This window comes from Triticum aestivum, chromosome 5D (assembly GCF_018294505.1).
Source record: "Triticum aestivum cultivar Chinese Spring chromosome 5D, IWGSC CS RefSeq v2.1, whole genome shotgun sequence".
Lineage (NCBI taxonomy): Eukaryota > Viridiplantae > Streptophyta > Magnoliopsida > Poales > Poaceae > Triticum > Triticum aestivum.
Window position 1 is genome coordinate 414,029,730 of NC_057808.1, and position 18,153 is coordinate 414,047,882.

The window sequence follows — 18,153 nt, forward strand, 5'->3', positions numbered from 1 at the left end:
TCATTTTGGGGCTATGCTTTAGAGACTGCCGCATTCACTTTAAATAGGGCTCCGTCGAAATCCGTTGAGATGACACCGTATGAATTATGGTTTGGGAAGAAACCTAAGCTGTCGTTTCTAAAAGTTTGGGGATGCGATGCTTATGTCAAGAAACTTCAACCTGAAAAGCTCGAACCCAAATCGGAAAAATGCGTCTTCATAGGATACCCTAAGGAAACTATTGGGTATACCTTCTACCTCAGATCCGAAGGCAAGATCTTCGTTGCCAAGAACGGGTCCTTTCTGGAGAAGGAGTTTCTCTCGAAAGAATTGAGTGGGAGGAAAGTGGAACTTGATGAGGTGATAGTCACCCCTTTCGAACCGGAAAGTAGCACAGCACGGGAAAGTGTTCCTGTGGTGCCTACACCGACTGGGGAGGAAGTTAATGATGATGATCATGAAGCTTCGGATCAAGTCACTGAACTTCGTAGGTCCACAAGGACACGTTCCGCACCAGAGTGGTACGGCAACCCTGTCCTGGAAATCATGTTGTTAGACAACGGTGAACCTTCGAACTATGAAGAAGCGATGGCGGGCCCGGATTCCGACAAAATGGCTAGAAGCCATGAAATCCGAGATAGAATCCATGTATGAAAACAAAGTATGGACTTTGACTGACTTGCCCGATGAGCGGCGAGCCATAGAAAACAAATGGATCTTTAAGAAGAAGACGGACGCGGATGGAAATGTGACCATCTACAAAGCTCGACTTGTCGCTAAGGGTTATCGACAAGTTCAAGGGGTTGACTACGATGAGACTTTCTCACCCGTAGCGAAGCTGAAGTCCGTCCGAATCATGTTAGCAATTGCCGCATACTATGATTATGAGATATGGCAGATGGACGTCAAAACGGCATTCCTTAACGGCTTCCTTAAGGAAGAGTTGTATATGATGCAGCCGGAAGGTTTTGTCGATCCTAAGAATGCTAACAAAGTATGCAAGCTCCAGCGCTCAATATATGGGCTGGTGCAAGCATCTCGGAGTTGGAACATTCGCTTTGATGAGATGATCAAAGCGTTTGGGTTTACACAGACTTATGGAGAAGCCTGTGTTTACAAGAAAGTGAGTGGGAGCTCTGTAGCATTTCTCATATTATATGTGGATGACATATTATTGATGGGAAATGATATAGAATTCTTGGAAAGTATAAAGGCCTATTTGAATAAGTGTTTTTCAATGAAGGACCTTGGAGAAGCTGCTTATATATTAGGCATCAAGATCTATAGAGATAGATCAAGACGCCTTATTGGCCTTTCACAGAGTACATACCTTGACAAGATATTGAAGAAGTTCAGTATGGATCAGTCCAAGAAGGGGTTCTTGCCTGTATTGCAAGGTGTGCAATTGAGCACGGCTCAATGCCCGACCACGGCAGAAGATATAGAAGAGATGAGTGTCATCCCCTATGCCTCGGCCATAGGGTCTATTATGTATGCCATGCTGTGTACCAGACCTGATGTAAACCTTGCCGTAAGTTTGGTAGGAAGGTACCAAAGTAATCCCGGCAAGGAACACTGGACAACGGTCAAGAATATCCTGAAGTACCTGAAGAGGACTAAGGATATGTTTCTCGTTTATGGAGGTGACGAAGAGCTCGTCGTAAAGGGTTACGTCGACGCTAGCTTCGACACAGATCTGGATGACTCGAAGTCACAGACCGGATACGTGTATATTTTGAATGGAGGAGCAGTAAGCTGGTGCAGTTGCAAGCAAAGCGTCGTGGCGGGATCTACATGTGAAGCGGAATACATGGCAGCCTCGGAGGCAGCACAGGAAGCAGTCTGGATGAAGGAGTTCATTACCGACCTAGGGGTAATTCCCAATGCGTCGGGCCCGATGACTCTCTGCTGTGACAACACTGGAGCTATTGCCCTTGCGAAGGAGCCCAGGTTTCACAGGAAGACCAGGCATATCAAGCGTCGCTTCAACTCCATTCGTGAAAGTGTTCAAAATGGAGACATAGATATTTGTAAAGTACATACGGACCTGAATGTAGCAGATCCGTTGACTAAACCTCTCCCTAGGGCAAAACATGATCAACACCAGGACGCAATGGGTGTTCGATTCATCACAATGTAACTAGATTATTGACTCTAGTGCAAGTGGGAGACTGTTGGAAATATGCCCTAGAGGCAATAATAAATGGTTATTATTATATTTCTTTGTTCATGATAATAGTCTATTATTCATGCTATAATTGTATTGTCCGGAAATCGTAATACATGTGTGAATACATAGACCACAACCTGTCCCTAGTAAGCCTCTAGTTGACTAGCTCGTTGATCAACAGATAGTCATGATTTCCTGACTATGGACATTGGATGTCATTGATAACGGGATCACATCATTAGGAGAATGATGTGATGGACAAGACCCAATCCTAAGCATAGCATAAAAGATCGTGTAGTTTCGTTTGCTAGAGCTTTTCCAATGTCAAGTATCTTTTCCTTAGACCATGAGATCGTGCAACTCCCGGATACTGTAGGAGTGCTTTGGGTGTGCCAAACGTCACAACGTAACTGGGTGACTATAAAGGTGCATTACGGGTATCTCCGAAAGTGTCTGTTGGGTTGGCACGGATCGAGACTGGGATTTGTCACTCCATGTGACGGAGAGGTATCTCTGGGCCCACTCGGTAATGCATCATCATAATGAGCTCAATGTGACTAAGGCGTTAGTCACGGGATCATGCATTGCGGTACGAGTAAAGAGACTTGCCGGTAACGAGATTGAACAAGGTATTGGGATACCGACGATCGAATCTCGGGCAAGTAACATACCGTTGACAAAGGGAATTGCATACGGATTGATTGAATCCTCGACACCGTGGTTCATCCGATGTGATCATCGTGGAGCATGTGGGAGCCAACATGGGTATCCAGATCCCGCTGTTGGTTATTGACCGGAGAGGCGTCTCGGTCATGTCTGCATGTCTCCCGAACCCGTAGGGTCTACACACTTAAGGTCCGGTGACGCTAGGGTTGTAGAGATATATGTATGCGGAAACCCGAAAGTTGTTCGGAGTCACGGATGAGATCCCGGACGTCACGAGAGGTTCCGGAATGGTCCGGAGGTGAAGAATTATATATAGGAAGTCAAGTTTCGGCCACCGGGAGAGTTTCGGGGGTTACCGGTATTGTACCGGGACCATCGGAAGGGTCCCGGGGGTCCACCGGGTGGGGCCACCTGTCCCGGAGGGCCCCGTGGGCTGAAAGTGGAAGGGAACCAGCCCCTAGTGGGCTGGGGCGCCCCCCTTGGGCCTCCCCCCATGCGCCTAGGGTTGGAAACCCTAGGGGGGGAGCTTTCCCCTTGCCTTGGGGGGCAAGGCAACTCCTTCCCCCCTTGGCCGCCGCCCCCCCCTTGGAGATCCCATCTCCCAGGGCTGGCGCACCCCCCAGGGGCCTATATAAAGGGGGGGAGGGAGGGCAGCAAACAACAGCCTTGGGCGCCTCCCTCCTCCCCTGCAACACCTCTCTCTCTCTCGCAGAAGCTCGGCGAAGCCCTGCCGGAGACCCGCTACATCCACCACCACGCCGTCGTGCTGTTGGATCTCCATCAACCTCTCCTTCCCCCTTGCTGGATCAAGAAGGAGGAGATGTCGCTGCACCGTACGTGTGTTGAACGCGGAGGTGCCGTCCGTTCGGCACTCGGTCATCGGTGATTTGGATCACGGCGAGTACGACTCCGTCATCCACGTTCATTGGAACGCTTCCGCTCGCGATCTACAAGGGTATGTAGATGCACTCCTTTCCCCTCGTTGCTAGTAGACTCCATAGATGCATCTTGGTGAGCGTAGGAAAATTTTAAAATTATGCTACAATTCCCAACAGAACGAACTTGTTCGCAATGTTCCTAGGCGTGAGGGGTTCGCCACTAGCTTTGATGGAATCGATGTTGTACTTTATACCCTCCTTCAACTTTTTGCCCGGGCCTCGCTTTTTCCTGCTATCTGTAGAAGCAGATTTGCTCGATCCGGAGGGCTGAAAGAAGAAAGATCGATTCGTTAATATATCTTCAAATAAAAAAACATGTGATGATCACTAGATGCCTGCTTATATAAATATACCTCGTCGGTAGTCTTTGTTATTTCAAGATCAACATTGTATTCGTCATCATAATCATTGTCTGCGTCATCAAAATCATAATCATAGTTCATGACTTCATCAGCTCGGTCATCGAGATCGAATATCTTATCATCACCCTCCCCGGTATTGTTCAGATATTGGGAGCCGTCATCTGCTTCATTCAGATCATCTGGCCTGTTAGGGCTGCGTATGATTTCGAACAGGGCCTCTTCTCCCTCTCTGCCGGTATTGTCCGCCATAGCTTTTATTTAACTAATCCAGAAGAAATATAGAACAATTTAGTATTCAAATTACAATGCATCGATGCAATCAATAAGGAAAAACTGAATCATATAGTACATAATATGCATCGTCTCGAATAATATATAATCTCGAATACATCGTCTCGAATAATATATAATCTCGAATACATCGTCTCGAATAATATATAATCTCGAGTACATCGTCTCTAATAATATATATAATCTCGAATACATCGTCTCGAATATTATATATCGAATACATCACTGGCTAGGTAGCTAATAAAGATCGAATACTACAAAAGAATCTAGGCCACTCGCGGTTCCTGGGGCGCGGGAGGTGGACACCCAAAGAGAAGGAACCATCACAGGATCATATCTTCGGTCATCTGCCCAAAGAACCTGCCAGGTATTGGAGAACCTGACGTCCATAGCAGCCATGTAGGGACGGACGTGCTCGTCCTCCTCCCTGACACGGCGACGCACCACCTCCGGCGGGGTCGGCTCCTTCTGCACCGAATGTGGCCCACGCGAACGCCACCAAAGGAGATCAGGGTCGACGACGGGACCCGAGGCTGCGTTCCTCACCAAGCGGCGCGCCCCTCCAGGTAGCACCTCCTAGTGCCAGCCCGGCGGAGCCAAGTCCCGGACATGGGTCAGCCGGACGTCATCGCAAACGGGTCGACAGCGAGGATGCGGGTCGGGCATCGTCGAGAACAAATACTATATGCCCGCAAAAAGTAACATTTTTTAAATGATTGGATTGTGATAACTAAAATTCTATATGCAAATTCTAAATTTTTCTATAACTAAAATCATAACATCGATCATCGTCTAACAATTTGACATTAATCTAATTCATCTAGCTAAAACTAGTTCTAAAATTTCTAACATTTCTATATAACTAACATTTCTATAACATTTCTAATATTTCTATAACTAAAAAACAGAAAAATTGCTAACATTTCTATAAATATTTCTATAACTAAAAAACAGAAAAATTTATAACATTTCTATATAACTAACATTTCTATAACATTTCTAATATTCCTATAACTAAAAAACAGAAAAAATTCTATAACTAAAATTTATAATTAAAAAACTAAAAAACAATGTGTGTGTGTGTGGACATGGCGGCGGGCAGGAGCTCACCGGCGGCGAGGCGAGGCGACGGGGACGGCGACGGGCGGTGATGACGTGGATGGGGATGGGGCGGCGACGACGGGGACGGGGACGGGCCGGGTGGGGACGACGCGCGGGACGACGAGGCGGGGCGCGACGACGGGGACGGGGACGTGGCCGGGGCGGCGACGGCGACGGGAGCGGCGACGAGGGGCGGCGGCGACGGGGCAGAGGAGAAGAAGCAGAGGGAGAGATGAGAAACTGAATTTTTTTGAAGTGTTTTCTTATATAGAACCTCCCTTTAGTACCGTTTGGAGCCACCAACCGGTACTAAAGGTCTGTTTTGGCCAGGCCAAGCGGCGGGAAGCGCACCCCTTTAGTACCAGGTGGTGGCACCAACCGGTACTAAAGACCCACCCTTTAGTACCGGTTGGAGCCACGACCCGGTACTAAAGGGGTGCGCTGGCGCAGGTGCGGTGCGGCAAGTTTAGTCCCACCTAGCTAGCCGAGGGGCATCCGCACTGATTTATAAGCCCCAGTGCGGTAGCTCTCTCGAGCTCCTCTCCAAAGCAGGCCTACTGGGCCTACCTGTTATGTGCTGCCCTGTGGGCCTACTGGGCCTTTGCGGGCCTGCATCCTGGCCCAACAACACGTTTGGTTTCTAGTCGTATGCAGGCCGGTCTGGCCGAGTAGGCGGGCTTTTTTATTTTCTTATTTTTTTTTGCTTTATTTATTTTTGTTTTATTTCTTTTTGAGTTGTTTTTGCTATATTTAGAGTTTCTTTGTGAATATTTTTGCTTTACGTACAAAAAATTACTATCTTTCTGTTAGTGCCGGTAGTTTTCAAATTTGAATAGTTTAAATTTTGAATTATTTGAAATGTGTGTGAATCACTAGTTTGTGAATAACTTAACTTTGAAAATAGATTTTTCAGTGATTCTTTTTTCTTATGTTTAATATTAGTGTGTTTTATCATTATATTCAATTTGATAATGCTTAGGTTATTAAAAAATGAAATGCCTTTGTAACAGATGAGTTTTCGTCCGAAACCCTGATACTTCGAAAGAGATTGTCCATTTTGTACACGAAGTGCATCCAGTTTTTGCAGTAACCCTCTCTACTTTTTTTGCACATGCTATGTGGGTGAAATTATGATACCATGCCAACTTTCAACCTTTTCTGAGTTCATTTGAAATGCTTTTCAATTTTAGGGTCATTTAGCTGAAAAAATCAGTAAATGCATGAAAGAATTTGTTTGCACATAAAATTTCTTCGCGTTTCAAATGCCAAAACATATAACTACCCTAACTATTACAGAGATTCCCTCCTGGGTGTGAAACACAGAAGAAAGTGATGATAGTGAAGCCGATCAGATCCCAGATCTTTGGTTGTGAAACTTTTTCTTCGCGTGTGTCCCTTTGCGCCGTAGCCATGGAAAATCTTCATCATTTAACTGGATGCTCGGGTCAATATTCAATGTGAATGGAGCAATTTCACCAAACTTTTCATAATCTTCTGACATGTCTGTCTTGTCATCCACTCCCACGATGTTTCTCTTCCCAGAAAGAACTATGTGGCGCTTTGGCTCATCGTATGATGCATTCGCTTCCTTATCTTTTCTTTTTCTCGGCTTGGTAGACATGTCCTTCACATAGAAAACCTGTGCCACATCATTGGCTAGGACGAATGGTTTGTCTGCATACGCAAGATTGTTGAGATCCACTGTTGTCATTCCGTACCGCGGGTCTTCCGTTACCCCGCCTCGTGTCATATTGACCAATTTGCACCGAAACAAAGGGACCTTCAAACCACATCCATAGTCAAGTTCCCATATGTCCTCTATGTAACCATAATATGTTTCCTTTCCCGTCTTGGTTGTTGCATCAAAGCGGACACCACTGTTTTGGTTGGTGCTCTTCTTATCTTGGGCGATCGTGTAAAATGTATTACCATTTATCTCGTACCCTTTGAAAGTCATTATATTCGAAGATGGTAACTGGGACAACGAGTACAGGTCATCTTCAATAGAGGCGTCATGCATGGTATGTGTCTGCAACCAGCCGGCGAAACTCCTGGTTTGTTCACGTGTAATCCAGTCATCAGACCGCTCCGGGTGTTTGGAGCGTACAAAATTCTTGTGTTTGTCCATATACGGAGCCACCAAGGCGGAATTCTGTAGAACTGTGTAGTGTGCTTCGATGAGAGAATGTCCGTCCATACATATTAGTTGATTCCCTCCTAGCGTGCCTTTTCCATCCAGTCTGCCCTTTTGCCACGATTCAGGAACACCAATCGGCTTAAGGTCAGGAATAAAGTCAATACAAAACTCAATGACCTCCTCATTGTCATGGCCCTTGGAGATGCTTCCTTCTGGCCTAGCACAGTTATGAACATATTTCTTTAAGACTCCCATGAACCTCTCAAAGGGGAACATATTGTGTAGAAATACAGGACCCAAAATGTTAATCTCTTCGCATAGGTGAACTAGGACGTGCATCATGATGTTGAAGAAGGATGGTGGGAACACCAACTCGAAACTGACAAGACATTGCACCAAATCATTCTCTAACCTTGGTATGATTTCTGGATCGATTACCTTCTGAGAGATTGCATTAAGGAATGCACATAGCTTCACAATGGCTAATCGAACGTTATCCGGTAGAAGCCCCCTCAATGCAACCGGAAGCAGTTGCGTCATAATCACGTGGCAGTCATGAGACTTTAGGTTTTGGAACTTTTTCTCTGCCATGTTTATTATTCCCTTTATATTCGACGAGAAGCCAGACGGTACCTTAATACTGAGCAGGCATTCAAAGAAGATTTCCTTCTCTTCTTTGGTAAGAGCGTAGCTTGCATGACCCTGATGTATGTCCTCTTTTCCGTGCATACGTTGCTGGTCCTCCCGTGCCTCAGGTGTATCTTTTATCTTCCCATACACGCCCAAGAAGCCAAGCAGGGTCACGCAAAGATTCTTCGTCACGTGCATCACGTCGATTGCGGAGCGGACCTCTAGGTCTTTCCAATAGGGCAGGTCCCAAAATATAGATTTCTTCTTCCACATGGGTGCGCGTCCGTCAGCGTCATTCGGAACATGTTGTCCGCCAGGACCCTTTTCAAAGACTACCTTCAAATCCTTGACCATATCATGTACATCAGCACCAGTACGGTGGCGAGGCTTCGTCCGGTGATCCGCCTCACCTTTGAAATGCTTGCCTTTCTTTCTTACGGGATGCCTGCTCGGAAGAAATCTACGATGTCCCAGGTGCACATTCTTCCTACAATTGTCCAAATATATACTGTCGGTATCATCCAAACAGTGCATGCATGCGCGGTATCCCTTGTTTGTCTGTCCTGAAAGGTTACTGAGAGCAGGCCAATCATTGATGGTCACAAACAGCAACGCCTTTAGGTCAAATTCTTCCTGTCGGTGCTCATCCCACGCACGTACACCTGTTCCATTCCACAGCTGTAAGAGTTCTTCAACTAATGGCCTTAGGTACACATCAATGTCGTTGCCGAGTTGCTTAGGTCCTTGGATGAGTACTGGCATCATAATGAACTTCTGCTTCATGCACAACCAAGGAGGAAGGTTATACAAACATAGAGTCACAGGCCAGGTGCTATGGTTGCTGCTCTACTCCCCAAAAGGATTAATGCCATCTGCGCTTAGACCAAACCATACGTTTCTTGCGTCATCTGCAAACTCCTTCCCGTACTTTCTCTCGATTTTTCTCCAGCGCGACCCGTCAGCGGGTACTCTCAACTTTCCGTCTTTCTTACGGCCTTCTCTGTGCCATCGCATTGCCTTGGCATGCTCTTTGTTTTGGAACAAACGTTTCAACCGTGGTATTATAGGAGCATACCACATCACCTTGGCAGGAATCTTCTTCCTGGGGCGCTCGCCCTCGACATCACCAGGGTCATCGCGGCTGATCTTATAGCGCAATGCACCGCATACCGGGCAAGCGTTCAAATCCTCGTACTCACCACGGTAGAGGATGCAGTCATTAGGGCATGCATGTATCTTCTGCACCTCTAACCCTAGAGGGCAGACAGCCTTCTTTGCTTCGTACGTACTCTCGGGCAATTCGTTGTCCTTTGGAAGCATATTCTTTATCATTACCAGCAACTTTCCAAATCCCTTGTCAGATACACCATTCTCTGCCTTCCATTGCAGCAATTCCAGTGTGGTGCCCAACTTTTTCTTGTCAGCTTTGCAATTCGGGTACAACAATTTCTTGTGATCCTCTAACATGCGCTGCAACTTCTTCTTCTTCAAATCACTTGTGCAGTTTCTCTTTGCATCGGCAATGGCCCGACCTAGATCATCAGCGGGCTCATCTCATGCCTCTTCTTCAGCTTCTTCCCGCATTGCCGGCTCAGCTTCTTCCCCCATTGTTGTATCATCGTATTCAGGGAACCCATGGCCAGGATAGCTGTCGTCGTCCTCTTCTTCTTCATTGTCTTCCATCATAACCCCTCTTTCTCCGTGCTTGGTCCAAACATTATAGTGGGGCATGAAACCGGACTCAAACAGGTGGACGTGAATGGTTCTTGACTTAGAGTAATTGTGATCATTCTTACAGCCAGCACATGCACAAGGCATAAAACCATCCGCCCGCTTGTTTGCCTCAGCCGCAAGCAGAAAAGTTTGCACGCTATTAATGAACTCGGGAGAGCATTGGTCATCGTACATCCATTGTCGGCTCATCTTCATTGCACAACACCGAAAATACCAAATTAATACAAGTTCATACATAAAGTTCATACAACACTTAAATGCAACAAACAAATAACTCTCTAACTAAAGCATTTAAATGCAACAACAAATGCGATCAAGATCGCAACTAAGGTAACAATTGATCCAACATCATAATGATACCAAGCCTCACTATCAATGGCATATTTTCTAATCTTTCTAATCTTCAAGCGCATTTTCTCCATCTTGATCTTGTGATCATCGACGACAACGACAACATGCAACTCCAATTCCATCTTCTCCCCCTCAATTCTTTTCAATTTTTCTTTTAAATACTCGTTTTCTCTTTCAACTAAATTTAACCTCTCGACAATAGGGTCTGTTGGAATTTCCGGTTCACAAACCTCCTAGATAAAAATATCTATGTCAACTTGATGGGCATAATTTGTCATAAACACGAAATGCAACAACTAGTTTTATAAGAGAATATACCACATCCGAATCATAACAAGGACGAAGGCCGATGGGGACGGATATCAAAACCATGGCACTATGTATAACAAACAACGTACGGGTAAGATAATTATACGAGTAACTATATATCCAAATCACACAAACATCAATTTTTTATATAAAACATTCATGAACAAGAGGCTCACCACAAGGTGGTGCCGGCGACGGGACGGTGCGGGCGATCGACGGTGGTTACGGCGGAGATTTAGAAGGCACTAAGTAAACCACACCTACATATGCAAACTAAGTGTTATTTTTGACCTCAAATTGCATATAAATCAAATACTAGCACATATAATTCCTCCCAAATTAATCACTATATAAAGCATTGCAAGAGCTAATCTAGCAATGAGAGATGAAAGGACAAAGTTGCTAACCTTTGTGATTATTTGAATGGATGGGGCCCTTCAAATCTTGACAAATTTTGGGCAAAATGTGGGATGAGCTCGAGAGGAAGAGGGGAAGAACAGAGAGGAGAGGGGAAAGGGGAAGAACAGAGCGAGCTCGGGTGGACGAAGGGTTTATGTAGGACGACCTTTAGTACCGGTTCGTGACACAAACCGGTACTAAAGGTGTTGGAGGGGCCCCAGACTGACAACATCCTGCCACCACTCACTTTAGTACCGGTTCATGGCACGAACCGGTGCTAAAGGTTCGCCACGAACCGATACTAATGAGAGCGGCCGGCTACCCGTTGGAACCGGCACTAATGGACACATTAGTGTCGGCTCAAAATCAAACCGGCACTAATGTGCTTCACATTTGACCCTTTTTCTACTAGTGCAAGCATAATAAAAATTACACCAAGACCCCTGAACAATATACAAGGAAATGCAGTGGTTGGGTTGTTTCATTGGTAGCTAGTAAAAATACCATTGTAAAGTGATATACTAATATGTGATTACTTTTACATGGATGCCAAGAGGGCCATAAGTAATATTAGTATCCCCCCCCCCACACACACACACCTCAAAAGACAATAAATTTCCAATGTACTAAGATCAAAGATAACAATTTTTTCACAAATTAGCCGAGCTTACGACGGTGGCCATTCATATTGTGGATTATCATGAAGAATGTGAGCTCTCTTTGTTTTTAGGCTTATTATTTATCAGAATATGAGAAATAATCATTTTTCTAGACGCAAGAACCAATATATAGTCAAATGGTAAGAGTGGCGAAAGTGAAATGATTTTTTTCTTTTGCCACAGAATGACATTTGTGATACATTGTCAAAAACTTTTGCTGGCAAAAATGAGATGTCCTATTTGAGAGTGGCATAAGTAAAGTGGTCATATATTAGAGTGGCAAAAACAAAGTTTTCCATGTAAAACATCCATGGCTGAATGGTTAGAGCGCACAACTCATAATTTGTAGATTTACGGGTTCAATTCCTGCTGGATGCACATGGATCTGAACATTCCATAAGTCTATTGGCCTTAATAAATTGGGCTGAAAATCTTCATCTAATGGCTGTGAACATAGACCGAGAAATTTCTCGGCCGAGCGAGAAATACTAACTCACCTTTTTCTGGTGCAAATAAAAAGGAAAATGTATGAGAAAACTGCTTGCATATTTTTTTGGGTGGGGTGGGGGCGGGGGGATGAAAAAAAAACTGCTTGCATAATAATGGAACTGAAAATATCTACCCAGGGCGGGACCAAACGCGGCCCCTTCAGTAGAATCACGTGAATTTGGGCGGCGGGCATGTGCACCAGAGCGGACCTGCGCCCACGCGTAACACATATCACATCGTGGCATGTTGCACCCTGCTGGCCATAGGATGCGTAGGAGGGGAGCCCAGAGCGCGATGTGCATGTACGACCATGCAGCTGCTCCCTCAAAGCCACGGTCAGCTGCCTCACCAGTGAGTGATACAGATAGGAGATGGCTTTAACCGCCAGACGAGGAAGTTGGATGGGTCTCTACCACATCCTGTGGAGGCCTCCTGTGGATTGATTAGCGTACCTGGACCACCCCCCTGCCTCTAATCTACACGAGCAAACTAGTGGATGGATGCTGCCCGTTATGGTGACCGCGCGCGAAGAAATACAGCCTATTCTGGGGCAGGCAGCTTCATGGCACTACGCGTAAGATCTTTTGCCCCCAGCGGACATCAAATATCGCAAGCGGGAGGTGCACTTTTGTGGCAAACATTATAAATATCCTCGGAATGCATCTTGACCTGCGTGCTGGGCCTGGGCGAGAGAGTGACGCGCCGGACCACCAGGCGACGGTCCCAGCTGCCTGCTTCCTGGCTCACGGTCACGGACAGCGACCCATCCCCACTGAAGCGACCGCTCGGGCACAGTGACAACGATCTCTGGGCACGAAATCGAAATCTCGAAGGAAAAGTCATCATACTATATTCAGTGCTCTCGTGCTTTCACCGGCTGACATGGGAGGGTCTCGGCCACATCTTGTGGCTTAATTGCAGTTTACCCCCCTGGAGGCCGGAGCGGGGAAATATCCAGCTGCAGGAACTAGTGGACGTCGCTCGCTCCTTATAGTAATCGCAAGTGAACCAACGGCACCTATTTCTGGACCATCTTGCGGGTTCATTATTTTACGGCTGGCATTCGTGTCAGCCGGCCGGTGCCGCCTTTCGCTTTTCCTGTTCATCGCCTTTTATAAGCTCATTTAGGGCGTCGACCCGTTGGCTGGGCAGCTGAGGTTGTTGCCAGCCCATCCGAGTTCGAGTCCCTGCACGGACGCGCGGTGCTCACGGAGTTTCTTCTATAAAAAAAAGCCAACGAGGGTTAGCCCTTGGTTGGTCTTATTTTAATAAGAGGCGTAGTACTTCATTCTCGCTCGCCAGACTTGGCATGTCCAGAAGTATGTGGTCGTGTGAGGCCGATTTTGATGCGCCCAAATGTCCCGCCATTTTATTATGCCGACCATAGGTCCACGTACGGGGCGCTTTTTCGGAATAAATAATAAAGAAATAAATCAACGTAATAGTAGCGAATATAGTTTTGACCGGAGTCCCTCGGTGTCATCAGTGGTTCCATAGCGCCGCATCATCTCCGTGCTCCGAGCTCGCCCCGCTGGACGGCGGCGGCTCCAGGAGCAGCCCCTGCGCGAGGTCCGCGTAGTACGTGCCCGCGTCCATTTCGCCGGACGTGTGGAGCTCGAACATGTCGTGGCACAATGCGTCCGGCACCTCGAACCCCGCATTGGCGCATGGCGGCTGGGAGTGGGATGCCGCCGCCGACGAGCTGGCATTGTCTGGCGCCGACGCGGCGGAGGCGATCCCGTCGACGTGGGCCACCTCGGCGCCGGCGCCAGCGCTGGCGCCCGCCTCCTGCCGGCGCAGGAAGTCCACGACGGCCCCGATGGCGGCGCGCCGGACGTCCGCCAGGTCGGGGAGGGAGGAGGGCACGGCGAGCAGCCACGCCGAGTCGGGGTAGTTGAGGCGCGCGGCGGGGGTGCGGCCGTACAGCGCGAGCATGGCGGCGTCGTGCGCGCGCGCGGCCGCCTCGGCGGTGACGTGCGTCCCGAGCCAGAGCCGCTCGCCGCGCTTCCCCGGCACGCGCACCTCGCACACCCACCGGCCGTTGCTGCCCCGGCGGCGCACGCCGTGGAACACCGGGTGGCGCGTCTCCTTGAACTTGGTGCGCCCCGCGGGGCGCTTCGGCGTCGGCGACGCAGGCGACGTCAGCATCCCCTGCTCGAGCGAGGACGGCGGGGATGCCGGCGAGTTCCAGTTGCGCTCGGGGCCCGTGTCCATTGCCGCTCTGCCGAGCAAGCTAGGCGGTCGTACGTACTTTTGCTAGGCTAGTTGGCTGGCTGGAGTAGGAGGCGTGATGGCTGCTGCCTTGGTGGCTATGAGACTTGGAGTACTAAGTAAACCAGTGGCTTGCCTAGAGTGTGCTTATTTATAGTTTTGCGGTACGCGGTGAAAGGCGACGGCTTTGCCCGTCGGCGCGGGGACAGCTTGTGGTGTGCGGCGCTGGACCGCTCCCCGGCCGACGCGTGTAGCGTGACTCCTCGGTGTAGACGTGTAGGGGGTTTGCAGCGTTAAGCAAAGAAAAGGCAGCTTCCCTCCATCAGCTCACGGCCCATGGGCATGCATGAAGTATCTTTTTAACCGCGTTTTGTGCTTGTCGGCTGGGTGCCAGAAAACGTGGGTGACGGCCAACTTGCTAATTTTGGTGTGTTGGTGTATCCTATTCGCGGCGTTCTCATCCTAGCATCAGATTAGTGTGTTCTTTTGATGTGAAAGTGTATTTAGTTTTCATGTGATAACATTTGGCCTTGTTTGGATCAATTGTAACTTTTTATGTACTTTCCTGGTAGTGTAGCGGGTACTACCTCCGTCATGATTTATTAGTCTCCTTCGTATTTGTATCAGATTTTGACCATAGATTTAACTAATAAAATATTAATACATGTTACAAAAAATTATATCGTCAGATTCGTACTTGAACATAGTTTTTAATGATAACTTTTATGTGCTTTCCTGGTAGTGTAGCGAGTACCACACCAAAACCATACTCGATCAATGAGGGACTTTTGCTTTTCGTATTGCGGATGCAATTAGCTCCTTTATGCTTGCCAAAAAAATCTAAAGCAAAGAAAAACATGGAGGATGCGTGTAGGTACAATCATTCAGAGATGCTGGAGGACAAAAGTGTGTCTTGGACCGCCCAGCCCATCAGCAAATATAATTACTAGCATACCAACACAATCTTATAGGCAGAGAAAAAGGAAGTTCCATAAATTATATCCAAAAATTATAATACTCGCATCCATCCCCGTGTGGAGGCGACGGCCAACCTAGGAAACAAGCATATGTGTAATTTCCCTTTTTAATTCTTTCCCCAAATTTCAGTTCGACATCATCTATTGATCTTGCAACCAATGAGTACAAAAAGTACTTAGTACTTACCAATGCTTATGGAAGTCATAAAAGGCTTAGAACTTGATTTTCATTTCGTGCTTTCCTTTAGCTTGGCCTGCATAACCTTTTTTTTGTAGCTTCGCTCCACCTAGCTAGTTATGTCTCCTTCTATCACCGCGTTTCATCCTCCCATTCCATCATTAGATAAACCATTGTCGACAAAGTTTAATCAAGCGAGAGGGGATGACATCAACATTAACCACACCGGGCGCATGTCGAGCACCTGTGCATGAAGCCCGTCAGCTTAATCATCCCTCTTCATAACCTTCCTTATGTCACCATATTCTCTTCCTCCTACTTCAAACTGGCGATTCACTAAGTAAATCTAGAAATTTATGGGTTGCCCATCATATTTCTTGATCTTTTTTGTTGGTGTCTAAATCAACAAGAAGAGTGACCATGTCAAAGTGATGGGGGTGATCTTGTATGTGTGCACACTGAAAATATGACTCATAAAGATTAACATTGCGTATATGTTCTATATTTCTGTTTTTCACAAAAGTAATATATATGCCAACGTTCTACCTTGGTCCCTTGATTGAATGCAGTTACATCGTTGAGAGAAAATTTACACGAAATTAAAGGAACAGTCAAGGTTTCAACAGTGCAAGTGAGTCCATGCAAACTTATCATGTGCATCATGTTTTGCGGTGGAACCGGCATACCCAGAACTAAAATCCTTGATAAAGACCCCAAAAACTATAAACATATTTGAATACATAAACACAACCTATATACTCGAGTTCTGGACCAATAATGGAGTAGTATAACCTGTCGGAAATTTATAGTCCAAATTCGAATCAAAGCACAAAAACAAGATCAGCAATTTCTTTCTGCATCACTTGGATTTTCCTTTGGCAACCTATTATTTGGTGTAACGCACTTCTGTGTGTCCTTTGCTCCTTCATGTAAGCTTTTTATACATACAATATAACATTCACTTAAACTTTTTGTCGTAAAATGATTTATTTGGATTCATGGAGTCCGTCCTCACTCGAGTTCTGGTCTTCTGGACCAATAATGGACGCACTATTCACTTTTATTTACGGTAGAAGAGTATTCACCCTTTATTGGCTACTGATAAAAGGAAGTGGTCAAGTGCAGATGAGTCCTTCCCAAAAATAGAAATCGGAAACTTTCCCGATATGTGAATGAACACATTGGGGAAAAAGAAATTGCCCTCCATGCCTACTCTGTTTCTTCTCATATTTGGAAGAACAGAAATAGGAGTAGTAGTATGTAATACTAGGACTAATTTACACGAATACTGAAGCAAGCACTAGCTCCATAGAATAATAGCACTAGTTTACGCTGCTCTACTCGAGCAAGCTCAATATCCAAAGGGCGTCTCCAGGCCGCTCTATTCGCCGACGTCCTCCCGCCAATCTCCGCCGGCCTATGGCTCCACGAGCATGCCCTGCGCCAACCTCGCGTAGTATGAGGCGTCTATGCCGCCAAACCAGAGTTCGTCCAACAAGTCGCTGGACATGGAATATGGACAGCGCGCTCGGCGTCGGCTAGCTATGGGCGTCCTCGTCTTAGTCGGCTATCTCCGTCGGAGACACAAGCGGTTGCTTGCGCTGGACCGCCACGCGGCGATGGCCACGGCGTCCTTTATCACATGTGCAATGCCGAAGCCGAACGACCCGGCCGCGAGAACGGGCAGCATCCGACAGGCGGAGTAGTTAAAGCTGAGGCAGGCGTGGCGGCCGGAGAGCGCGAGCGCGCGCGCCGCCGTCTCAGCGGTGGCGAAGGTGCCGTGCCAGAGCCTTGACACCATCGTCCCGTGCACGCGCAGCTGGTACACTCACCGCCCGGTCAGGCCACGGCGCCGCACGCCACGGCACACCGGGTGGCGCGTCTCCTTGAACTTGGTGCGCCCCGGCGGCCGCTCTGTCGGCTCTGACCACACCGTCGGGTGCGGCCCTTGCTCCTAGTCGTCGGGCGGGGATGCGGCGTCCATGTTTCGGTCGAAGCTAGTGGAGGAGCTCATGAAGTGTGACCTCCTGCGTTAAGAGAGACGGTGGCTGGATAAGGCCGGCCGGGTGTACTTGTTCGCCGCGGCGCTCGGGTGGACAGCGCCGGCATAGCATTAGCGCGGCTATGCGGAGGTGGTTGGTCACGCGCTCAGTGCCTTGTTTGGATATAAGTTACTGGACTGGAAGAAGGCAAAAGCAAGTTTTGCACTCGAGTAGTACTGGACATGGCTAGGAAGCGCAGCTGCGCTCCTTCGTTGTTTAGAGCGCACCTTGTGTCCAGCTGCTAGCCTATAAAAGGAAACTGCTTAGCCACATCCCGTGGCACACATGGATACTTTTAGAATCGGCCTAGATCTTGTCTCCACGTGCATTTATTGGGGTTTAAAATGTCATAAAAGTCATAACTTTTGATTCAAGCTTCAAAATTCAGTTCCGTTTTCACCGTCAGGTTCATCACGATGAGTTCTTCAAAACAAGATCCCATATGAGTAGGTTTCCTTAAACTTTTTTTGAGAGCAACTTTGGATGCAATGGAGGCAACTATAGTGCTATAGGAAAGCAACTTCTTCTTT

The 18,153-nt window shown here is 47.3% G+C and overlaps 1 protein-coding gene and 1 pseudogene across 1 annotated transcript; both read right to left on the minus strand.

Moving 5' to 3' along the window:
* Positions 1–13,544: 13,544 nt before the first annotated feature.
* On the minus strand, positions 13,545–14,531 carry LOC123125210 (dehydration-responsive element-binding protein 1H). The gene has a single exon (XM_044545739.1). It carries the CDS (start codon positions 14,427–14,429, stop codon positions 13,698–13,700), a length of 732 nt encoding a protein of 243 aa, XP_044401674.1. The 5' UTR covers positions 14,430–14,531; the 3' UTR covers positions 13,545–13,697.
* A 2,423-nt stretch (positions 14,532–16,954) lies between these two features.
* LOC123125212 (dehydration-responsive element-binding protein 1B-like) lies at positions 16,955–17,595 on the minus strand (annotated as a pseudogene).
* Between the last annotated feature and the right edge of the window lie 558 nt (positions 17,596–18,153).